Raw genomic sequence first — 24233 nt, forward strand, 5'->3', positions numbered from 1 at the left:
TGTAAAAATAACTTTTATTTCAATAGCAGGTATGATAACCATGCGCTCTTAGAACAGACCGGCATCTTTTTGGCATATTACTGACTAATTTCTTTAATGCTTCAGCAGATATACAGACCCGCTCTTTTTTTAACATACAGAGTGAATCATTTCTTGTGCTAAGCTCATCCTTTCTATATATCGTTCGTCTTTTCAAACACTCCAAAATTTCTCAATTGGATTAAGATTGGGGCTTTGTGAAGGTCATATGTCAAAGGTATTGGTCTCAATGATTCGCTTCTACAACTATGCACAAAATCCCATATGACATGGAATACTATCCTCCTAAAATGCGTAGCCATTAAATATGTTTTCTTGAACCTAAGCATGGAGGTGCTGGCTCAAGATATTGATGTATCCATCTTGATTTAATGTGCCATCTACGACAGCAAGGAGGTCAACTCTCTCAGCAGTAAAGCATCCTTAAACTAGTACAGGAAAAACTGTATGCTTAATTGTAGGAACTATATGTTGCGGAAGTAACTATTCTATTTTCATTTGAAGAGCAAAAATTCGCCTGTATAATCCAAATTGATCAAACCATGAATAACCAGAAAGACTGTTATTTTAATAAGTAACAGTATAACTGAGAGCAAGGTAAAAAAAAAAGATTTCGGATTTAAAAGATCATTTCAAAGCACTTGAATTATTCTGTTATAAAAATCAAGCAATTTACATTCTGTAATTTTAGTGACTATAAATTGGTCTATCTATTAATTTTATTTTCTGTTTCTTTCCTCTTGTTAATAGTCAATAATATAACTTGTAAAAAATTATAGGTAGCTTACTTGCACGAGCACTTCTAATGCGACTAAAATAGTACGACCTTAATTGATTAGGATATGATTCAATATGGCTATCAGTGGGAAAAGTATCATCTTTACCAAGTACAAGTCCATAGCTGTCTTTTGTTCGTAGTAATAACTGAAAAATGGGAGAACTTTTTCCTGAAACTCATTTTAAAAGAATCAGAACTGACAACAAAATTATTGTGTACGCTTGTATACTCTTCATTGTAGAATAAACAACTTTAGTAACTAATATCCTGTGCTCTTCTCGTGCTCTCTTCATATGCTAATGACACGATAATGTATTAATCGTTTCACCAAACGCTTTATAGATAACGTATATCTCAATCATGCTTCAACCACTATCTTCATTATAATGTTATTACCAGCAGAGTTTTTTAACTTATTGTAAGTTTATAGACATCAATTAGTGTGTTTATCAGCCATGCTTTGTTGTCAAAACAAAAATGAAGCTTCATAGTCAAACTGAAGATGAATCACTTTTTCATGATAGGAAATTTACTTGTGATGATTGCAGTTAATGCCATTAATTTTCATGTTGCTCATCTTGCTGCTTGATTTGCTGTAAAAAGAAGAGAGATACAAGATTTTTTCAAGGGGACAGAAGTGAGGAATTCAGGTGGAAGGTATTAGAGTAGCTGTCCTCAAAAGAGGGTTGATACTCAAGGCTGCTACTCTTTAATGCTTACTATTCTGCGTCAACCTACCAGATACATCGACAGCCTTCACTTAACAGACCAGCAAGAACTGGAAAGCCACAATGTGGTTGTTGATCATGGAAGAAGATATCTACTCTACTGCGTTCACAAAGGTTTTATCGTTCAGTGAATATACAATATACACAAAGCCACAGCAATACAGGTCTCGTAAGTCAAGAAAGCACTGTCGTATTCTTCAAAACATCAAGTCCGACACAGCTGCCCTAGCTGAACGTGACCTAGTTCATTCCAGAGTTTTGGTATTAAAAGATTACGTTGCTTTTCTTAGGAGTCACTCCGAGCATACAGCTACTCTTCAGGCTCATTATATGAACATGCGAATCAACCAATTATGTTACTGCCCACCCGATTCACCAAATGCTTCAGCTATCGTCTTATTTCAGGAACCAGCTTGTTGGCCATTCCCTGACTGCCAGCTCAAGACGAAGGTTCGGAGATGATGCTACTTTTGTGGTGGAAAACTAGTCTGTTCCAGTCTCCAGATTTCATGGACTCATTTGTGGTGTGGGGCTTCAAAGATTCCTTAAGAAGAATGTTTTTCGCGTTCTCCTGATTGATGAGTTTCTAACAAGTAAATGCTATTCACATTGTGAAGAAATGATCATGGAAACCTTTAGAATGGTAACCAACCTTCAACTTTATAAAAAATAAGATCGCCCACAAGTTATTAGACACGGCCATTCAGGATGTACAAACCAAAACCGCCAAGTGCCTATAAGTTAATATCAATGAGAAAAACGCCAATAACGAATACTTTCGCCTCTGGAATCACCATCTAGCTGCCTACATCAATATGACGTATATTGTTCGTTCACTTCATGAGAATGGCTAGATTCTCGGAAGATTTAGATGTTGTGCTCCTTAATAGCTAAGAAGACCAAGAGGATCTCGAAAGCATCCTTGCAACCTACAAGGCCATCATCAAGCACGCTCCCTAAGATTCAGCAGACTCTCCTAAACAGTTATTGCTGTTTAACATCTAAATACATTAAGTGTAAGTAACAAAAATAATAGTAACTTTTGGGTTCTTACCCATTTTTTCTTTTTTATTAGTTTCACCTCTATACATACATTGATTATTTTCATTTTCATGTAAGTTCACTAAACAGTTCTAACAAAGGCGCATCTAACATTTTTTATTTTATTTTATATTTATTTGGGTATTTTTTTTTTTTTTTTGCTTTCCATTTGGACCTCTTGCCAATTTTTACTCTGAATTCTTTCCAATTTTATTACGTTTCTTCTCCAATCATTTCAACTCAGCCTACCAATAACTGATAGATAGTGTACAGTCGTCATTGTTCTTTCCAACAAAATTTCTCACCAGTCGGTCAACGCAAACACGCAGCGACCACAGGTACCAGAGCCTCCTACCAAATTGAAAAATATGCCCTGGTCCCAAGTACCGGGAAAGCGCTGCTTGTGAATTGTGTCGAGGTGTTTGGTCGAAGAAGAACCTTAGATGCTCATCGAGAATCATTTCGAACAAAAAACGGGGGGAGGGGAGATCATCGTCTACCTCAATTCCTCCCGAAGGCACGAAATACAAAAACGTGTACCCCACAACAATAACGGATGCGGATGGCACTAAACTTGTAATTGGAACAAAGACGTTTAATGCGTTAATAACTTCAAGCCTGCTTTTGGATGCACCTGCCAACCCAGAAGTCGGACCAAACGTCGTATCCTTTGACCTGAGCGATAGTTCCAAAGCAAAAACAGCTGTCATCTTCATCAAGGAATCGGCTTGGAAAGAAGCAGTTGAAATTGCTCAAAATCACAATGCAGCATCCATTGCTCCTTATGATTTAATATACCAATTACGCCAACTGCGAACTCGCTTTCACCAGCAGTCAACCTACTTTCTTTGTCGAGCAAGCAACGAGACAGTAGATAATTTGGCGGCTAGACCATATACCGTCTATACTCTCGCAGAATGGGATAATGGCAATGACAATGCGGATTATCGTACTGCATCCAAGCTCTTTCAAACAATTGCAACAAATGCAATTTGTGGGAACCCTCGTTTGGAAAAACATAGTATATTGTCATTATGCAGAGAACTGAAGGTGAAGGGAACTGCTGTATACGGTATATTTCAATCGATTTTAACTCAGTTCTCTGATGATACCACCTTCATTCTCATTATTGGCATCAATTTCCCCTGGGGAGCTACGCCGTTCATGGCATCCTGTTTTGGCAGGTTCTCGCCGGCTTTTACGCCCGCCTTACCGTGTGGCCCCCGGACTGCGTCTACCTGTTTCGTCATGGAAGGAATTCTGGGCCTTCAACATTCCAAGCTCTGCCTTCACTCCCTGGTGGAGATTGCTGCATGATAGTCTGCCCGTGGCATACACACTTCACCCGAGAAATGTTACTTCGTGTGCTTCCCCTGTATGTCGTATCTGTCATAATGATGTTGAAGATACATTCCATTTTGTGGTAGGGTGTCAACTAAAGTGGCAGTTCTGGTCCTCCGTGCTGTCTTTGTTTCACCTGACAGACCAATTCCCTGACGCAGCCTCTGTGTGGTCCGCTTTTGCAACGCTCTCTTCTCCCGATAATCGATATACAATCTGTTCAGATCATATTCGCCCTTTAGGGTTTGCCTTTTCATCACTCTGGAAGTTTCACTGGCGTTGTGTTCTCAATGGCACTCTCTGGTCATTGTCAGGGGCTATGAATTTTTTCCAGTAAGATTCCAAACTTTTATTTGAGTCATCACTTGTAACGGAATTTTAATTGTTAAATAAAGTTTAAACTTATACAAAAAAAAATCTCATTATTGGCAACGAATATTTAAACCATGAGCTTCAAAAACTCGCCAATCTTTTAGCACCTGCGATTACTAGGGCAAATCAATCGGTCAAACAAGCTGTCCTTCAGGCTTACGCTCGTTAAAACTGCCATTAGATCGCATACTTTGATGAATTTCATAGCAACTTCTGAAACCCATCACTAATGACACCAATGTGATTATTGACCGTTTTAGGCACAAAAAAAAGTATATCATTCCTTATCCCTTCGATTCCCTTAGCTTGATCATTAAAATAACAAAATAAAAAAAACCGTGAGCTTTGTTAAAACTCCAAATTAGAACATATTGTTCAAGAGCATATTGCCTTCGTCAACAATATAATATATGGTTTTCGGCCTGCCATGCTCATCGACAACAGTGCCATTTCCATCTTCATATATAAACTAAATACTCATGAGATCGTATTTTTTTCCTTGTATAGTTGCAATAAAGAAGAAAAGCTAGTATCAGGAAACACTATATTCGCCGTGATATCCACATTACTCTGTGATCGGTATGTACCAAAAATTCTTACATGGAAGACATTTATAAAAGGATATACGACAATGTCACAGGATTTTCATCTCCCAGATCTCGATCTAATATTCACGTTCACACCAATTCATATAATTTTCAAAAGGCAAATAATTCAAGTATGAAAATCATCTATGTTTTCTTCTGCATATTATATGATTTTCAATTTTTTAGATAGACACGATATTTTTTAGACGAGGGGTATTTTACTTGGACTATTTCAATCCCATTTCTTTTTGAATACATCGATTCCGATAAAACTTAGCCTGTCTTATCCATCCATGAAAGTCAATGACGGTAATCTGTTTACAAACCTCAGCAATACGTGGTGTAAGCATGTCTGAATTGTCGAGTGATTCTCTTCTTATATTCTTAATTTTGGACCAACATTCTTCGATGGGGTTAAAAAAGGACGAGTACGTTGAGGGCAAACAAAAACCCAAAATACCCTCCAGGCGTGCAGAAACATGACGAAGACCAAGAGTGAAGTTAGTTGTTTGCTAAAATGTAGGTAAAGTTTAGTTGTTGAAATGATTGGACACAATCATTTTTTAAATTCTATCGATGTCCCTAAAAAAATATAACTTCGTTCCTAATGTTGGCGAAACAAAGTCGAATAATGTGATAGTTGCCCACCCATGGTATCGACGATACTTAGGCTTTTAATTCGTATTATTATACTTTGCAACTTATTCCCTCCCTAAAAAAATTGAATATATGCTTAGGCAGAAAGATGTAGGGAAGAAAGGGAAATTTATTGTTTATTACAAAAAGGAAAATAAAGTGTGGCTCAGAGAGCATCTATCACATTATTCGACTTCGTTCCGCCAACATTAGGACTTATTCCATCACTGTATCAATTTTTTTTTCTCAAATATACGATATTTTTTCTAAAGTGCACGATAATTTTTGCGAATTTTCTGAAGAAGGTGTATTTTGTCAAAAGGTGGGTTTTATTTTCTCAAAGAATGCTTTTTCATAAAAAAGGAAATGAGTTTTCGTTTTTATTACAAAGATGGACAAGAAAAGATTGTCGATGAGCTGGGAAATGATGCCATGGACTGGGAAGACAATGTAACTCAATTCCACTTGACCACCCTAACTCGTATTAGACAATACTGTGAAATACAAGAAAGTGAGCAGGAACCTGACTTGGAGTTAAATGCAAACGTGGAGGAGATTGCAAATACAGTTAAGCTGCAGAGAAAGGTTTATAATAAATATTCAAACGAACAAAAGCTTTTGTTTGCATATATGAATAGAATTAAGCTATTCAATGCTGCGAAGTCTAGTCGCTTAGTTGGTGGTATTGCCGAACGAACGGCTCAAAAGTGGGCTAAAAGACTTAAAGAAGGTAAGGACTGGAATATTTTAGAAAAACAAACTTGGTTAATAGACCAAAGCCTTAGCTAGGACCAGAACATAAAATTCACCTAGTAAACTTTTTCGATGATAGCCTGCAAGCATGATTGACTGACGCAGTTGATTCTCTCACTCACAACTTTACAGACTTAAGTATTAAAAGGACTCCTGTTCATAACTTCTTGAAGACCGAGTGCAATATTTCTTTCAAGAAAGTAACACTTCAACCGGTTGCTAGAGACAATAGTACCAAGATTGGCAATCGACTGGCTTGGGTCAAACAATGGACTGCAACAGATATGAATTATCTTGAAAACCGCGTTTTTGTAGATGAATCTGCTTTCAATATCAACATGCGACCTTCAAGTGGTTGGGCTGAAAAAGGAAAACCAGCTATTGTAACCTCTCCCTCTACGAAAGCAGTATCTCATACGATTTTGGGTGCCATTTCTTCTAAATTTATTCTGTCCATGGAGCTTCGAAACCCCAAGAGGAATGGTCCAAGCGCATCAAGATCGATTTTTACAATCGCAGAAGCAAAGCGCCATCTAGTAGCAAAAAGTCTGTGCCTAGAGGTACTGTTACGGGCCATTACCTTATATTTCTTGAGAAAACTATGTATGAGATGGACTATCTTCCTGAGATGAAGGGCTATTACATAGTTGTGGATAATGAGCCTATTCATACTGCTAAAGAAATAGATGAACTTACAACTAGGAGAGGCTATAAACCTATTTATCTTCCATCCTATTCTCCAGGTCTCAACCTAATCGAGCAGTTTTGGGCAATAATTAAGAACAAAGTCAAGCGTAGTAAGTTTGAGGACAAGGAGAACCTAGCTAAATGAATTACTGGAGCTTGTGATTCTGTCCCTCTCAATCACCTCTATGCATTTGTACAACATTCTGTGAATGTTTTTGAAAAGTGTTTAAATGAGGATCATATTTAAATCAACACTCAATAAATAAAGATCGTTAAAGATATCGAACTTCAGGGAAAAGAAACCCGTCCTTTGAGAGAATAAAAATCGCCCTTTGAGATAATAAAAGCTGCCTTTTGATTTTTAAAAACCCGCCCTTTGGCGTTGGAACGACTGTATATTACTGTTCATGTACTGTACTTGTTCGAAGTCCGTGACTTGTACAATCAAAGATTTTTTACTTGTTTGTTCTTTTCTTTTCTTTTTTATTCTTCTTTTCAAATTCACTAATGGCTCGTGGTCATCAAAAGGAACAAGCTAGGTAACAAAATGGAATTATGTGATTGAGAAATGAGAATAGCTTGAACAATATCTTCCCTCCTTCTAGACAGAAAGCTCAAAAGGAAGCTGCTAAGCGTTCAGCAAAAGGTTCGCAGTTAGGAGCTCGTGCTGCTGGTCTTCAGGTAAAGGAAAAAGCGTTGTCAATAAAATTAAGACTAAATACTGGGGAGGCGGGAAAATAATAGATCAAGTGTCCTAAATGCTTTATTGCACTTGCTAATTATAAACTTTTGGTTCAGCATTTCGAAGTAAGTCTGCGACTGTCTCTTTATAGAGAGAGAGAGAGAGAGAACTGAATTTCATACGTTTCTATAGGCTAAACATCCCAAAGATACCATTCCATCTGAAAGCGAGTTTGAAAAAAAATGAGTGAATTGATTAAACAAAAAAAACTTCGTGTATGTGTGTGGTTGCCCTGAATCTGCTTTCGGTGTTTGTTTTTTATTTCAGCTGACAATTTTTTTTCTTGAACTTTCTACAGAGCCATTGTCGCCAAATTTATAACAAGACCTCTTTTATATTTTGTAACATTTGTGATACGCAATTGGAGCAAAAATTGAAACAATAAATGGGAGAGAGAAAGTATTGAACATGTCGAGATTGAGTTACCATGGATACAGAAAATTTACAACTTGACAACCAGTTAAAACCATAAAAAGGGATAAAACAAAAAAAAAAGCTTGTTTGATTTTATCCAAAGAAAAACTATGTTGTGTTTAAATAGATCGGCTGTCTTGAATTTGGGTTCCTTAACATAGAATTTAGTTATTAAATTGAACCTTCCAAAAAAGAAAAACAGGCCGTTTTAGGTGAATTGAAACAATAGCCTCCTTTAATGTAAGGATTAGCGTCTTATTGTATAATAAAAATGATATCATTTATGACACTTACAATGCCTATTGCGGAGTTATGTACCCCTTTTTTATATAAAGCACTTGATTCTGCAAAAAAAAAAGTTAAATATAATTTTCTATTTTCTTTCTTTTTATATTTTTTTACTTTTTTTAACTATTTATTTTAAAATAATGTCAGTCTTCAATCAATTAAAGAGTATTTTTCGTAATAACAATCATGACGTATCATCAGAAGAAGAAAAAGCAAATAAACATAAAGCTATGTCTCGTATTGTAAAGGAAGATACAATAGCTAAATCAAGGTTACCAAAATATGAAGGGTTAGAAGATTATACGTTAATAAAGAAACTTGGAGAGTAAATAGTATATAATTCATATGAAACTATTTGATTAATAATAACAACACACAAAAACAGAGGCGCATTTTCAAACGTATACAAATCTTTCGATAAGACATCAAATCAATTCGTAGCTATTAAAATCATACGAAAATATGAGTTAAATCAAATTCAGGTAAATAAAAAATCATGGGTTTATTAAAGATACACAAACTTACTCGAATATTGTGTGTGTAATGAAGAAAGCGAGTGTACTTAAAGAAGTTCAAATCATGCGTACTATGAATCATCCTTCTGTTGTGAAATTTTTATTTTTCAAGGAAACACAAGAGGTAAAATCGTAATTTCATGTGTGTGTTTATGTAGATTTCCAACTTTATTTACACAACAATGATACAGCATTATTTCTTAGTCCTGGAATTAATGGATGGTGGAGAAATATTCCATCAACTTGTTCAGCTGACTTACTTTAGTGAAGATTTGGCTCGTCATTGTATTAGGCAAGTGGCTGAAGGAATTCGTTATTTGCATGAAGAAAAAGGGGTTGTTCACAGGTACAAAATCTATTTTTAAATACGCTCTCTCTTTCTCATTTTCATCAATTTTGTAGAGACATCAAACCAGAAAATATATTATTTGAACCTATACCATTTATGGAACGAAAATATAGTCCACTTCCCACACAACCAGAGAATGACGATGAACCCAAAGAAGATGAAGGTGAATTTGTACCTGGTATCGGTGGCGGTGGGATTGGTAAAGTTAAGATTGCTGATTTCGGTTTATCCAAAATCGTGTGGGACAAACAAACCATGACACCCTGTGGTACGGTTGGCTACACAGCACCTGAAATTGTGAGAGATGAACGATACTCAAAATCAGTCGATATGTGGGCCCTGGGCTGTGTGCTTTATACGATGCTCTGCGGGTTCCCACCCTTTTACGACGAAAGCATTGATACACTCACCGAAAAAGTGGCCAAGGGACATTATACTTTCTTGAGCCCTTGGTGGGACCATATTTCAGATGACGCTAAAGATCTTGTCAGCCATCTATTGGAAATCAATCCCAAGAAGAGATATACGATTGATCAATTCCTAGCTCATCCTTGGTTAAATAGATGGGTAAACTAAAAAGGTCAGAGTTTGTAACGAAAAGCTTATAAATAATTATAGGATACACCCGCAGAGTCTCATAATGATGACAATGATGCTCCTGTCACTGAGACTAAAAATAGTATATGTTCACCTGGTCTGATCGTCCCTCCGTCTACCACAACTTCCTTAGCCACTGAAACCATATCCATCACACCAATCACAACAAGAACTAAGAGAAAAGATGTCTTTTTGTCAGGCCTATCTTCCATGAAAGAAGTATTTGATGTATCTTGCGCTGTTCATCGTATAGGAGAGGAACGAGCTTATAGAAAAGAAAATAAACGTAAAAGAAACAAATGGTACATGTTCAGTTCAGGCGACGCTCTTTCAGATGATGAATACGCGACTTCAGAAGGAGAAAGCACAGTAGATCATATTACATCTAAAATGAAATCTCAAACATTTAAGGATAAACCAGCCATTGTGAATCAAAAAGTAAAAAAAACATTCGATTTAAATATGAACAATGCTACGTTGCTCGGTAGAAGAAATATGCATGTACCTGCGTAGTTATTTTTATGCGTTTGTATCCTTAGCATTCATTCCTCATCATTGTTAAATAAAAAAAAAAACCTATTATTTTGTTGCATAAACTTCTCACTTATTCAGTCGATCATTAATATGCGCATCTGGCGTGACTGTTTTCTAATCTTATTCTCTTACACTTTGCTTTCCCCCTCTTTTTTCCTCTTTTTTTTTTTTCTTTTGAAACTTTTTAGAAACTAAACGTAAGTTGTAGCAGAAAAAGCTTATTTTTTATTTCTAATTTCAACTTAACTCAAAGTCTATTTTTTTCTTTATATAGTACAATGAGTGAATATTGGTAAGGGCAATTTATTTTCGAGATGAAGAGAAAGAAAAAGAGAAGGAGGAAAAGAGAAGCAGTAATATTAATATTTTCCTATAGTCCTGTCTATGCTCCTTTCTTCGGCACCATGGGTTGTGCTGCTGCCATTGTCTTCAGCTGTAAGTTTTGCTTTTTTCACGAGATTTTATCTTTATAATAACTCATTGCAGGTCTCGGTGCTGCTTATGGTACTGCCAAATCTGGCGTTGGTCTTTCTGCTATGGGTGTTTTACGTCCTGATTTAGTATTAAAGTGTATTGTTCCTGTTGTCATGGCTGGTATTTTGGGTATTTATGGTGTTGTTGTCTCCGTTCTTTTATCTGGTGGGCTTGCTATGAAGCAAACACTTTTTAGTGGTTTTGTTCAAATGGCTGCTGGTCTTTCTGTTGGTCTTTCCTGTCTTGCTGGTATGTTATATTTTCATTTTGTATGTGTGTAAATAACGTGTTATTTATAGCTGGTATTGCTATTGGTATTACTGGTGATGCTGGTGTACGTGCAACTGCTCAACAACCTAGAATGTTTGTCGGAATGGTAAATGAAATCAAAGCAAAACAAACAAGAGATATCTAATGTATTTATAGATCTTGATTTTGATTTTTGCTGAAGTATTGGGTCTTTATGGTCTTATTGTTGCTTTGATTTTGAACACGAAGGCCTCTGGCACTGAAAGTGTTTGCCAGTAAAAAGGATGATTTTATTATGAAAATTTTATACCGTGTATATTAAAAAGATTTTTATACATCTTTTTTATGTAATCATATTTTTTTCTTTAAAAAAAGTACAAAGTGAATTGAGAACAATAATGTATGCTTACAAAAAATGAAAGTGTGGAAAGAGATGTGGATTATTTTCTATTCTTGAAATCATTATTCAATGCTTCAATAGCGGAGATTGTTCCAAAGATTAAACCAACGATACCCAGCAAAAGTGTTAAGAATCCCAGGATATAATCATACCATGGCTTGCCTCGAATTCCTGTCAACTTGTAATAGAAAACAACAGGGAAAATAAAGACCAATGCACAGTTTGAAAAGGCACCCAATAAAGACATAAAGTCACCAAAAAAAGGGACATAAATCGCAATGACTGTGATGACCACAATCAGAGCACCGCGAAACATGAAACGCAGGCTCCACTCAACAGGTCTTGATCGATGCTCAGAGTTAATTTTAAGCATCTTTTCTACATCCAGAGCAAACGATGTCAATAAAATAGGGGTAGCGAGAAGCAAGTGAATGGTGATGATGATGATAGATGCTGATTTAGGTCCGCCGTTAGGTAAACTGTCATAGACAGGGGATTGAACAGCAGTACCATACACATAATAACCTGGTACAGCAGTTAAAAAGTAGAGAATGACACAGAATGTAAGACCTGTAAAGCAAACCATGTTCCAGTCTTTAGGTCGGCGCATACTGGCTTCCACATGAGCATAGACAGGGTTACCACCTAAAAAAAGTTAACATTTTCTATGCTTAAAAAAAAGTTCAATGTAAACATACCAAAACTGAAAACAATAGAACTTAGGGCGATAGGAAACATATTCCAAATGACAGAATCGTGATGTACATCCACCTGCTCAGGTATTTGTTGAACGGATACACCAAGAACAATCAAGATAACAATAACAGTTGAAAGCATACCAAAGCAACTGAGAATAGCAATTTCTCCAAGCGACCTAAAAAACAAAAAGGGAACAGCAATGATCGCTGCACAGATAATGACCCAAATCGGGAACGTCAATTCTGCTGATGTACCCTTGGCGACATTATGAAGATTTGATCCGGATAATAAGATATATAATACTGGAACGCCTACTAGTGTAATTGCTGTAAAGAAAAAAGCCAACCAGCCACCAATAGGGCCAAAAGCAGCTGTTGCTACTTCTTGATAAGATGAAAGCCGACGCGTATTATCATAGTACATGGATTTAATCAAGATGACACCAGTATCTGATATAAGGTTTTGTTAATACAGATAAATAAAGCTATAAAATTTGAATTTCATACAAACGGACAGAATCCAACTAAGGGCTAAAATGAATAAACCGGATCCACCCCCCCCTTGACTTAAAGGCGTAGGGGTAAACCTTATGGCTCCCGTTTCAGGCCCCAACCCGAACCAACACTAAAAATGGCAGTAAAACCTTGATCCCTGCCTTTGATCTTATCATTTTCAAACTTCCAATTTATCTTGTTCATTGGGTTGAGGATGATATTGGTTACATCTTCCAGATACTATTCCCAAAGAAATCAGTTTTATGTTCTGATCCCATTTTATTTATTTTTTTACCTGTGGCTTGGTGAATTTTTTTTGGTTTTAGAAAAATAAGCCTTTTAAAAATTTGAATTTGACTCATGCCTCCGAAAAAATTAAAGAAGGAACAAGGCCGTTGAGTTTTAAAAAGAAAAAAAAATATGAAGCGGTTTTTTTTTTTTTTTTTTTTTTTTTTTTTTTTTTTTTTTCGGAGAAAACGAATGAATCTGAGACATCATGTTAAATTATAGAGAATATAGTCTTTTTTTATTTTATTGGTTTGATCTGTAAAGTTGTACGAGTTCTTTAGTTTGATAGCAGAACAGTCAATGAGAAAAAGAAACGCAAGTAAAAACACAAGAAAAAGAAAAAGAAATGAGTTCCTTAATAAACAATGAGCAAATGTCTTGTTCAAATCAGTTTTGGTATCCGATTTCTGTCGGCTTTTCATTGAGTTATGGTCTTATATCCGTTGAAGCGATCAAGTTTCATTTTTGGAATGAGAAATATGTTTGTATTTCTTTTTTGTATATTTCAAAAATAGGAGAGTATCATTGAGCTTACTGCTAACTAGTTTTTAGGGAGATTTAATATAGAAAAAATGGTATACTTAATAGGTATTTGTGTGTAATAGAAAAGGTAGATCTAGAAATATAACTACAGAATCTATACTTTTTTAAGTGATGAGCGGATCAAAAAAAAAATGACAGCAATTTCCCACGAATGTTGTTCAAGTAATAGTATCAGCCACACACATGCAAAATTTTTTTAAAGCTCTCCAAAAAAAAAATTTACTCCATTTATAAATTGGAATGTTCTTTCAGTTACAAAACACACACACACATATGTATATATATATTTAGACTCAGACAAGTTTAATGACAAACAGAACAGACCCTGTTGATCGTATGTTGTTTTTATTTATTTTGAGCCTAAGTAGGGTACTAAACCTGTAATCCCTGTACAAAGGGATTCTTCTGCTCCAAATTCGCTATAAGCCCTAGTACATTCGATTCTTTTTTCATTTCTTCCAAAAGCATTACAATTTGGATGAAAGGTCTTGAAGAAGAAAGTTTTTTGATTGATGTTACAACTATTCAAGACGTGGCACAATTTAAAAAAAAATCTTTAGTTCCTTTAACACTTTAGAAACTTTTATCTACCATGGTCGACTTGTCGAGCAAAAGCATAATAAACTTTTATTAAAACCGCCTGAGATTCTAGTGGTGGCACCCTACAAATAGTTTTGTTCCTCAAGCCTTATTTTTAATGAGAATATTATTAAAGGTAGAGACTATTTTGTTGGTCAATGTTACGCCGTCCTTAATCTGGATTTTCTCAACGCCAAAAATAAATGTTTCGAAAAGTATAGTCGTGTCATTGAATAGATTGACAGTAAATGAGATCTTTTACTTACGTAGGATGAGATGCTTCCCCATCACCGATTCTGCTAAAGGAAGGGTTATTGTAGAGCTGACTGCTGAGATCTCATCAATACAAAACACCGCTTCAATTGTAATGAACAAGGTCATCCTATTCGAGACTGCCCAGAAAACTTTTCTTCAATGGTTTAATCCAAATAGCGTTCATTTCTGATAAACTCAAAAGCGTAAACAACAAAATTCTAATTACGGATGATTTCAATTATTGTTTGCACAATTATATTTCAATTCCGTTCTTATTCGAAAGGCAGAGAAGTAAAAGGTGAACCAGTCTTTGAAAGCATTAAGATAAGCTTTATATTAATAAATCTAAATGTACTGTACATATTTTTGTTTTTTAAGTGACACATTGATGGGTATGATGGTAGCAAGAAACTCTTAAAATTTAGAAAAGTTTGCAAAAAAAAAAGCTGCCAAGTCAGGCTAAATAAATTCTGCGATTGGCGAAATATAATTATGAATTTGTTAAAATTGATAAAGTTATCAGTTCTTAGTACTTTTAAATATTTATAGCGCTTTGAATGGTATTTTCTTTATTTCAGAAAAACCCCAGAAGCATAAATTTGACAAGAAAATATATATATATAAAAAGATTGAAGAGATTGAGGAGAAGTACAAACTTTCAATTTAATTAGTTAAGAAAGATATACAAGATAGAAATAAAAATTAATATTTGTATATGATCATTATTAACTTTGGTCTGTTAATAAGTAGTTGTTAAAGACAGAATGCTCGCCATGAAAATGATGTTCAATAGTGGTGGTTATTTTGAAATGATGTATGAAGCGGTTGGAAATATGTATGCTAAATATTTATTAGCTTTTAAAAAGAAGCTTGTTAGCATCCATTTTTATAATAGTACAAGAGAATGTGATTCCAGCAAAGGCTTACAATATTTGAAAGATAAATTCAAAAACACGTACTTTCTTTCGTTGACACCACCGTTTTTAAAAGAAAGCAACTACTTTAAAGCATTTATATTTTGTATATACTTAAGATTATGCATGACTAAAATCATATATTGTGAGAAACGATGAGAAATTGCTTGATAGCAAATTACGAAAGGAAGCGATAGGAAGAAAATCGGATGGCGGATTCAAACCAAGATATAAAAATTTGGAACAGCAGCTGTTGCATTTTGAAATCAAAAATCCAAAAGTAATTAATAAAGACGGTACATACCATCCAGATTTTGTCAAATCATGTAATTTGCTAATTAATGGAATTGATAGCTTGCTTTTGAAAGATTGTTCGTATAAAATGCCGGGAGGTTTTTTTTTGGTATTTAAAGCTACCTCTTTTCAACAACTCACTGTTCACATAGCTATTTCCTCAATTCAATATTTTTATTGGCGAAAAAAATAATTAGTAAATGTTGTATGCTTAAAGAAGGTCCAAACAAAATACTTATTATATATTTATTATCAAATCAATAATAAAAAAAAAAGAAAAAAAAGAAAGAAGAGGTGTGAGTAAAGCATCCTATTTAAGATAAAAAGGGATAACCAAACCCTATTTGTTTATTTTTTCCCTTTCTCCTTAACTAAAACTCTTCCCCTTTTTGAGTTTCAGGATGTTTGATGTTACAGAAAGATACTACTTATACAAAAGGAATGGAAGAACTAGGTAACTGTCGATGACTGTTGTTATTGTTATTGGTATTAGTAGACATAACACTTCCAGGTCTTAGAGGTTGAGTAGTATTATAATTCATGTATAAGTTTCCATTACTTATGGGAATACTGGGTAATTGATAGAATGTGTTTGGCATTCCTCCCACAGAAGGGTTATACATCACCCTTCCATAGTCAATGGAAGGGTATATTGCTGGCTGTTGTTGCGGTGCCTTAGGTACCTTTTTAGCAGGCTTTAACACAGTCTGTTGTTGAAGTTGTAACTGTTGAAAGCTAATGTTATGTGTTCCCTGTTCAGGTAATTTACTTAATAAACCTTCAATCTTTACTTTGCCTGGTACAATCTTTGGCTTTTGGCGTTTTGATTCTGCTTTTTCTTGTTCTCTTTGTATTAATAAATCCATACCAGACATGCGCATTTGCTGTTGCTGCTGTTTTCTTTGCTGAGCATGGTAATGTTGTTGTTGATATTGATGCATTTGATACACTGCATCATGCTGCTGCTGGTATATCAATTGCTGTCCAATGATTTCGTCATCATCATCGTTGTCTATTTGCTGGCTGGTTCTTCTTGTCCTTGTAAGATCATCAGTTGAACGAGTAGTGTTCATAGATAATTTGTTGTTATTAGAATACGCATTTGTGATCCCATCAGAGCGTGTTTGACGTAAAGTTTTCTTTAACAATTCTCTTGATGATTTACTTGTGGGCTTTTTTCTTGGTATCAGGCAGTCATCATCTATGTATATGTGTGAGTACATTATTGTTTGCAGGAATTCCTCAAAGCTCCGAGTAGTTTGTAATCATTCCAAAAAGGAGCAATAAAGGGGAATAAAAACAAGAAGAAGAAAAAAAGAAATTTACCTGATGTTTCATTGTCATCTTCATCATCACTTGGCAATGGGTTTGATCTATGCTTACTAGCCTTTTTCTTTTCTTTTTCATCTTCACTGGAAGAGTTTTCATCATCACTTGGCATACATTGAGGATTTCTATTACTTTTGCTTTTATGACCTGTGTTTTATATGTTAAGATGGTTTAGATTTTTGTATTATTTATGCCTACCACTTGCATAGTTATATTGCCTTTGTTGAGGCAATGATTCAGAACTAAAATGAACTCGATTAAAACTTTCTGCCAAGTTTTCAATAGACATATTTTAAAGAAAAAGAAAAAAAAATGAATTTTTATTTGACAAACAAGCACATTAATTTATAATAAAAAAAAGGGAGAGAAACTTTGTAAATATCAGTCGGACCTCATACATTTACGCTTTCAAGACATGCTTTATCATATAATTAAAATATTGCCCTAACATATCTGGATACCAACTATGTTGGTAATTATAATTAGATTTTGAAGTAAAATATACTTTTTATATCTTTATCAAATGCCATACACAAATAAAAAAAAAAAAAAAAGAAACAGCCTTTTCCTTTTTCTTTAATAAAGCGTTTACTAAAATAAGCAATTACACCTATTTTGTTTGTCTTACAAGAAAAAGAGATAAAGTCTCGGCTCATATCTACACAGAGGCAGCCATAAGCCACAGACTAAATTTCAAAGTCCCCGCAAAAGTACTCCTTTTATTTTTTTTTATTTTTCTGTTGATCTACTGCATAAAATGTCAGCATATAAAGCATTAACTAAAAAGAATTCTGAAGACAAAAGAATCAACAAGCAGAGGGTCATGATGCTCTGTTCTCGCGGTGTCACTTATCGGTAACATTAAAAAGAATGAAGTGTTGAAAACAGTAATAACTTTGTTTCCATAGTTATCGCCACCTTATGAACGATCTCGAAGGATTATTGCCTCATTCCAAAAAAGATGCCAAACTAGACACAAAGAACAACCTTTATATCTTGAATGAATTAGCTGATCTAAATAACTGCAATAATGCCGTGTTTTTTGAAACCAGAAAAAAGCAGGACTTGTATGTTTGGATGGCGAAGACGCCCAACGGCCCCTCTGTTAAATTTCACCTTCAAAACTTACATACAATGGACGAATTAAAAATGACAGGCAATTGTTTAAAGGGTTCTAGACATATTTTATCATTTGACAAGACATTTGATTCTGCACCTCACTGGAGTTTATTGAAGGAATTGCTTGGTCAAGTATTTAATGTGCCTAAAGGAACAAGACGCTCAAAGCCTTTCATTGATCATGTCTTGACTTTCTCAATTGTTGATAATCGTGTTTGGTTTAGAAACTATCAGGCAAGTGAAGGAAATATAAGTTAAACAAGCATTCAACTAATAATAATAATAAAAAGGTGGTTGAAAAAAACAAGCAAAATACACCAGGTTACACTCATTTGGATAAAGATGACCTTTCTTTAGTAGAAATCGGCCCTCGTTTCTGCCTTACACCTATCAGAATCTTTGAGGGTTCCTTTGGTGGCCCTACTGTTTATGAGAATCCTGAATTTGTTCACCCCAACTTTGTTCGTGCTGCTATGCGTAAGAGTAAACTTGTGAAATATGCTGCTAGACAAAAGAATAACACCGAACGTAATGCTCGACTCTCAATGGCAAAAGAAAGCCGAGAGACTGAAGTGAGTGATAAATCTGTCTTTAAATAGATAATTGTTTCTTCTTTATCATTATGTACCTGTAATAAAGTAATACGTGTTCAACATCAATAAATAATAGATGGAAATCAGCTTCTACTAAAATTAAAAATCCGATCTGAACTTTTTTTTGCTTTTTAAAAAGTTTTTTTTTTTCTTCTTCTTTTTTCGTGTTTTACTTTCAACAAACTCTTTATTCAGTATGCCTTTCACACTTTTAGCCATGGAAAATCCTTTATTGGATATCCAATGTAACCCTAGCGAAGAACTTCTCAAAAAATACAACTTGAAGTCCAACGATGCTATCTTGGCTGACGCTTCTCACCAACCTTTGTACAAGGAAATTGTTGATAACTACAAGGTCGCATATGTTGCTGGCGGTGCTGCTCAAAACACTGCTCGTGGCGCCCAATACTTTTTGCCTCCCAAGTCTGTTATCTATATGGGTTGTGTTTCCGACGACCAATTTGCTGAAACAATGAAGGAAGCTGCTGAAGCTGATGGTTTGACTACAAACTATGAAATTACCAAGGATGCTCCCACTGGTACTTGTGCTGTCTTGATCACTGGTCATGACCGGTAAGTTTGTTTGAAAAAATGATAATAGAAAGTGGAAGGCTAGTGATTTTCAAAGAGATGAGTTTTTTTTTTTTTTTATCATCTTTTTGTTATCTGTGCAGTTGATTATTCTTTCTATTATTATACTCGAATGCATGCTTGTTATCTTTTTTTTACTCATGCAAAACCTATTTCTATTAGTTCTCTTGTTGCCAACTTGGCTGCTGCCGAAAAGTTCCAAGCCTCTTTCCTTCAAAAGCCAGAGAACTGGAAATACGTCGAAGAAGCCCAGTACTACTACTTTGGTAGTTTCTTCATCACCCACGATGGTGGTTATCAATCTGCTCTATTGGTCTCCGAACATGCCGCCAAGAACAACAAGACCTTTGCTCTTAACTTGAGTGCACCCTTCTTGTCTCAATTCTTCAAGGAACGTCTTGATTCCATTATCAAGAACACTGACATTCTTTTTGGTAACGAAGACGAAGCTCGTACTTACTCCCAACAAATGAACTGGGGAACCGATGATATTGAAGAAATTGCCAAGAAGTTGTCTCAACTCGAAAAAAGCAATGACAAGCCTCGTTTGGTTGTCATCACCCACGGTGCTCAATCTACTGTCACTGCCATTGGCAACGTTTCTAACAGCTATCCTGTTATCAAGGTTGCTGAAAGCGAAATTGTTGATACTAACGGTTGTGGTGATGGTTTCTGTGGTGGCTTCATGGGATTATACGCTCAAGGTGTTCATGATGCTGCTCGCTGTGTACAAGCCGGCCACTATCTTGCTAACCTTGTTATTAAGCGTATTGGTCCTTCTTATCCTCCCATGGCTGAAAGAACCAATGTTCCTTCTTTCTAAAAACGTTCTTTTAGTTCATCTTAGAGAGGTTCAACACTTCCTTATTCATATTTTATATTTGAACACGTTTTAATCCATAAAAAAGTTTTTCACTGTATCATAGTTTCAACACAAGATTTAATAAAAAAATTATACAATTAAAATATATTGTGCTTTATTTACAGATATTAAAAGTGAACGGATTACAGATATTATACTTCGTATTTTGAAATCGCAGTATAAGACTGAGTACGTCTTGAATTAAATAAGGATAAAAATAAATTCGTAATGCGGTTTGTTTTGCTGTTGGACTTTCTTTCAGTATCCATGTTATCGTCCTCGTCAACTGCTGTATCAAAGCGGCGAAGATTAATCTCTTCTTGGCTTTCATTGTCACGGGCCAGTAGCGATAAATGAGCAGCAGCATCTTTCACAGGACTTTTCTCGAAAGAATTCTTTGATAAACTTGGCTTCTTATAAGTCCAACGCAGCATAAGACTGCTGAAAACGACACTGGTTGAACTAGCTGCCATAGCCATACCAGCCATCATTGGATGCAATCGATAACCCCAAGGTAAAAAGAGGCCCATTGCCAGTGGGATGCTTACGAAATTGTAAACTGAAGCCCAGATGAGGTTCATTCGGATGCGGTTAAAAATAGATTTTGACAGATCCATTGCGGCTACAACATCAGTTAAGTCGTTCCTCATCAGGACCACATCAGCAGCTTCCATTGCAATATCCGTGCCACTGCAAAGAGCGATACCTAAGTCCGCTGCGACCAAAGCAGGGGAATCATTAATGCCATCACCAACCATAGTCACAATTGTTTTGGCATTTTGAGAGAGTGGCAAGTAGCCATTTCTTTGAATATGTGAAGCCTGCCCTTCCTGCATAGCTTTTACAATCTGTGTCTTTCCTGTTGGTGTCACACCTGCATAGACTTCTTCAATACCCAGCTGGGAGGCAACACAATCTGCAGCTAATGCGTTGTCTCCGGTGACCATTACTGTCTGAATACCCATGTCATGCAATGCGCTAATGACTTGCTTTGCTTCTGGTTTGATCTGATCCGAAAGAGATAAATAACCAGCTGGAAGACCATCAATGCCGACCAAGATGCATGTACGACCGAGCATGCCTTGTTCAAGATATGCTGCCTCTTGCTCATCCGAGAGCCCGATACCATAATGTTCCTCCAGCCAAGCCTTGTTTCCAATGACGATTGTATGGTGTGTACCCAATAAAGGTTTCAATGAGACACGATGCCCCAGGTCTTCTGGGAAAGTCATAGGGAAGGTGAGGTTACAAGAGATACCAAAACCAGTAACACTGTTAAATTCAGTTGTAGTTGCCAAAACATCTAACGCGTTCAGTTCAGTAAGTTCCTTGGCGGCATTCACCACAGCTCGACCCAGCAAATGTTCGCTGTGAGATTCAGCAATCGCTGCCATAACGAGCAAAAGATCACTATCTATATTCCAACCATGCGTTTCCACTAGATCAATTTTGCCACAAGTCAAGGTACCCGTCTTGTCAAAAATAATTTTGCTAACTGCTTGACTATTTTCTAATACATCAGCACCCTTAAATAAGATACCGTGCTCAGCACCTAGACCAGTACCAACCATGACAGCAGTAGGCGTTGCCAAACCCAGAGAACATGGACAGGCTACAATGATTACACTAATACAGATTTTGAAACACACAAAAAACCAACCATCCATAGCGATCTCCTCCTGTAAAAAGACTGGTAATTGTTTAACATCCAAAAAGTTGATAACCAACGACCAGATGCAAAATGTAACCAAACCTAAAAGCACCACAATCGGAACAAAATAACGAGCTACCTTATCAGCATAGCTTTGAATAGGAGCTTTGCTAATCTGGGCATCCTCGACCAAGCGAATGATTTGGTTCAATGCTGTATCCGAGCCTACACGGGTAGCCTTCATAATGAATGTACCCAAACCATTGACGGTACCGCCGATGACTGCATCATTTATTTCTTTGGGAATAGCTTTGACCTCACCTGTGACCATACTTTCATCCACAGTGGAGGAGCCAGAGAACAGATTACCATCAGCAGGAATCTTGTCGCCTGGAAGCACCTTGATCAAATCGCCTTCGGCAATGAGCTCAGACGGGATCATCTTTTCAGTCACCACACTATCTTGTTCATTAAGTGTGACAAGTCGGGCGCTAGAAGGAGTTAGCGACATGAGCTTTGAGAGAGCAGAAGAGGTTTTTCCCTTAGCCTTGTTTTCAAGGTATCGACCAAGGACAATGAAGGTGATGAGCATGGTGCAGGTATCAAAGAAAACAGCTGGTGGATTTGGTGATTGATTAAAAACAGCGTGCAGCATACTCATGACAGAGAAAATAAAGGATGATAAAGTGGAGATGGATACTAAAACATCCATGGTAGGTGAAAGATGCAAAATGGAAACTAATGCAGATCGAATAAACCTCTGACCAATGTCAAATTGAACTGGGATTGTCATGAGGAGCTGGGCAATTTGCAATAAATAAAGTCCAGGCACGAAGATTTGAATTTCCATCACATAGCGGCTCCAACTGATCATGGGTAAGATCATACCAATGAAAAACACAGGAATTGCAAAGAAGAGACATTCGATAAATGCTGCACGCCACTCTTGAATTTCTCGTACTTTGCAAAGACTTTCTAGCTGAGAGTTTCGAGAGTTATTGGACAGGGTAGCATCAAACCCAAGCGCTTCAATCTCTTCTACAATTGCACGCGAATGGATTAATTTGGGATCGAAACGAATTTTGGCTTTTTCGGTGATCAAATTGACAGAGACATCCAAGATACCATCCAGTGATCCCAGACCTTTTTCAATACTTGCTACACAACTAGCACATGTCATACCATAGATCTGTAATTGAAGCAAATCATCCTCTTGAGACTGAACTAATGCTGCTGTGAATTGTGCTTCATTATTGATCGCGTTTATGATTTGATCTGGTTGAATAAGAGTCGAATCAAAACTGACAACTGCTTTCTCGGCTAATAAAGCCACGCTAACATTGATCACTCCTTCTTGAGCGTAAAGGACACGTTCGATGCTAGTGACACAGGATGCACAAGTCATTCCACGTACCTCTACGGTTACCTTGCTTTCTGACTGCGCTACCTTGATAGATTGTTTGTATCCCTCTGGCTGTTGTAATTGTGGCTTTTTTGTTTCTTCACTTTGTGATCGCAGTGAGTTGATGACATCGAATCCACAATCCTCGATAGTATTAGTAACCTTGAATTCGTCAATTCTGTCTGGATCATAGACGACAACTGCTTCATTCTTGTCAAGGCTGATTTCTAAATATACAATACCCTTCAGTGAAGATAATGCGCTGGTAATCGATCTGACACAAGACTGACAAGTCATACCGAGAACAGTAAGAATGGCTATTTGAATAGGCACATCGAATCCACAATCTTCAACTGTGCTTTTTAAATCGCTGAATGATACTTTGTTATGATAAATAGTAGCATAGGCGCCTTCAAGATCCACATCAACTGATTCAACATCCTCTAGTGCTAACAGAGCATTCGTAATAGCTCGTACACATGATTGACATGTCATGCCTTGTACAGGCATACGCGTTATGCTCATATCAGGATGAAGGCCCATTCTATCTCTTTGAGCCAACACAATGATAAAAAAATTTTTTTAGAAGAAAGAGAAAGAGAAAAAAGGAGAAATTATTTTCAATCATCTATCTGAACTCCGAACCTACCTTTTTTTTTAAGTTCTCCTTGAAAGCTGCTTCTGCTCGTTTTTCTCCTTTTTTCTGTGAAGTTTTAGTGATCCAAATACTGGATAAAGCAAAGTGCAGTAGGAGCTTGTATCCAATATTCTGCTCAATTTACTGTCATTTCATCAAAAATCTGATAACGATCTATATGTAACATAAGGTAATAAAGCCATCCAATCAAATTCTTTATATTTTATCTGATTTTTTTTGTATCATCAGATTTAAAATTTAAGCAGTCATATCTCACAATGATTGTGTCGTGATATTTTTTTGTTTTTGTTTTTTGCTTACAAAATTTTCAACAATTAATTCGTATTATACAATAAGCTAGGACATCATCATTTAAATAAATGCTAATGCTCGATAGTATAGTATGTTAATTTATTTTTTGTCATGATCAATATAGACACCATTGTTAACAAAATCTGT

At 36.0% G+C, this 24233-nt stretch overlaps 10 protein-coding genes across 10 annotated transcripts; 7 read left to right on the top strand and 3 right to left on the bottom strand.

Annotated features, from left to right (window-relative positions):
- Positions 1-1608: 1608 nt before the first annotated feature.
- Positions 1609-4264, top strand: RO3G_06133 (uncharacterized protein; the record flags this gene model as incomplete). Its single annotated transcript, XM_067660723.1, has 4 exons — positions 1609-1995; positions 2417-2561; positions 3104-3607; positions 3771-4264. The coding sequence occupies 4 exons, from the start codon at positions 1609-1611 to the stop codon at positions 4262-4264; spliced, it is 1530 nt and encodes a 509-aa protein (XP_067516824.1).
- A 1624-nt stretch (positions 4265-5888) lies between these two features.
- On the top strand, positions 5889-6907 carry RO3G_06134 (uncharacterized protein; the record flags this gene model as incomplete). Its single annotated transcript, XM_067660724.1, has 2 exons — positions 5889-6252; positions 6408-6907. The coding sequence occupies 2 exons, from the start codon at positions 5889-5891 to the stop codon at positions 6905-6907; spliced, it is 864 nt and encodes a 287-aa protein (XP_067516825.1).
- Positions 6908-7469: 562 nt separating this feature from the next.
- RO3G_06135 (uncharacterized protein) lies at positions 7470-7890 on the top strand (the record flags this gene model as incomplete). The annotated part of the gene is made up of 3 exons (XM_067660725.1): positions 7470-7501; positions 7568-7643; positions 7837-7890. The coding sequence occupies 3 exons, from the start codon at positions 7470-7472 to the stop codon at positions 7888-7890; spliced, it is 162 nt and encodes a 53-aa protein (XP_067516826.1).
- A 1095-nt stretch (positions 7891-8985) lies between these two features.
- RO3G_06136 (uncharacterized protein) lies at positions 8986-10380 on the top strand (the record flags this gene model as incomplete). Its single annotated transcript, XM_067660726.1, has 4 exons — positions 8986-9045; positions 9113-9267; positions 9324-9837; positions 9889-10380. 4 exons carry the CDS (start codon positions 8986-8988, stop codon positions 10378-10380), a joined length of 1221 nt encoding a protein of 406 aa, XP_067516827.1.
- Positions 10381-10679: 299 nt separating this feature from the next.
- On the top strand, positions 10680-11403 carry RO3G_06137 (V-type proton ATPase proteolipid subunit; the record flags this gene model as incomplete). The annotated part of the gene is made up of 5 exons (XM_067660727.1): positions 10680-10693; positions 10778-10836; positions 10888-11124; positions 11175-11251; positions 11302-11403. 5 exons carry the CDS (start codon positions 10680-10682, stop codon positions 11401-11403), a joined length of 489 nt encoding a protein of 162 aa, XP_067516828.1.
- Positions 11404-11856: 453 nt separating this feature from the next.
- On the bottom strand, positions 11857-12646 carry RO3G_06138 (uncharacterized protein; the record flags this gene model as incomplete). The annotated part of the gene is made up of 3 exons (XM_067660728.1): positions 11857-11865; positions 11907-12169; positions 12223-12646. 3 exons carry the CDS (start codon positions 12644-12646, stop codon positions 11857-11859), a joined length of 696 nt encoding a protein of 231 aa, XP_067516829.1.
- Positions 12647-16018: 3372 nt separating this feature from the next.
- Positions 16019-17208, bottom strand: RO3G_06139 (uncharacterized protein; the record flags this gene model as incomplete). The annotated part of the gene is made up of 3 exons (XM_067660729.1): positions 16019-16791; positions 16917-17066; positions 17118-17208. 3 exons carry the CDS (start codon positions 17206-17208, stop codon positions 16019-16021), a joined length of 1014 nt encoding a protein of 337 aa, XP_067516830.1.
- Positions 17209-17676: 468 nt separating this feature from the next.
- Positions 17677-18637, top strand: RO3G_06140 (uncharacterized protein; the record flags this gene model as incomplete). Its single annotated transcript, XM_067660730.1, has 3 exons — positions 17677-17774; positions 17828-18170; positions 18329-18637. 3 exons carry the CDS (start codon positions 17677-17679, stop codon positions 18635-18637), a joined length of 750 nt encoding a protein of 249 aa, XP_067516831.1.
- A 190-nt stretch (positions 18638-18827) lies between these two features.
- RO3G_06141 (uncharacterized protein) lies at positions 18828-20045 on the top strand (the record flags this gene model as incomplete). Its single annotated transcript, XM_067660731.1, has 2 exons — positions 18828-19204; positions 19385-20045. The coding sequence occupies 2 exons, from the start codon at positions 18828-18830 to the stop codon at positions 20043-20045; spliced, it is 1038 nt and encodes a 345-aa protein (XP_067516832.1).
- Positions 20046-20417: 372 nt separating this feature from the next.
- On the bottom strand, positions 20418-23647 carry RO3G_06142 (uncharacterized protein; the record flags this gene model as incomplete). Its single annotated transcript, XM_067660732.1, has 2 exons — positions 20418-20462; positions 20633-23647. The coding sequence occupies 2 exons, from the start codon at positions 23645-23647 to the stop codon at positions 20418-20420; spliced, it is 3060 nt and encodes a 1019-aa protein (XP_067516833.1).
- Between the last annotated feature and the right edge of the window lie 586 nt (positions 23648-24233).

The sequence above is a fragment of the Rhizopus delemar genome, genomic scaffold (assembly GCF_000149305.1).
Source record: "Rhizopus delemar RA 99-880 supercont3.4 genomic scaffold, whole genome shotgun sequence".
NCBI classification, from domain to species: Eukaryota; Fungi; Mucoromycota; class Mucoromycetes; order Mucorales; family Rhizopodaceae; genus Rhizopus; species Rhizopus delemar.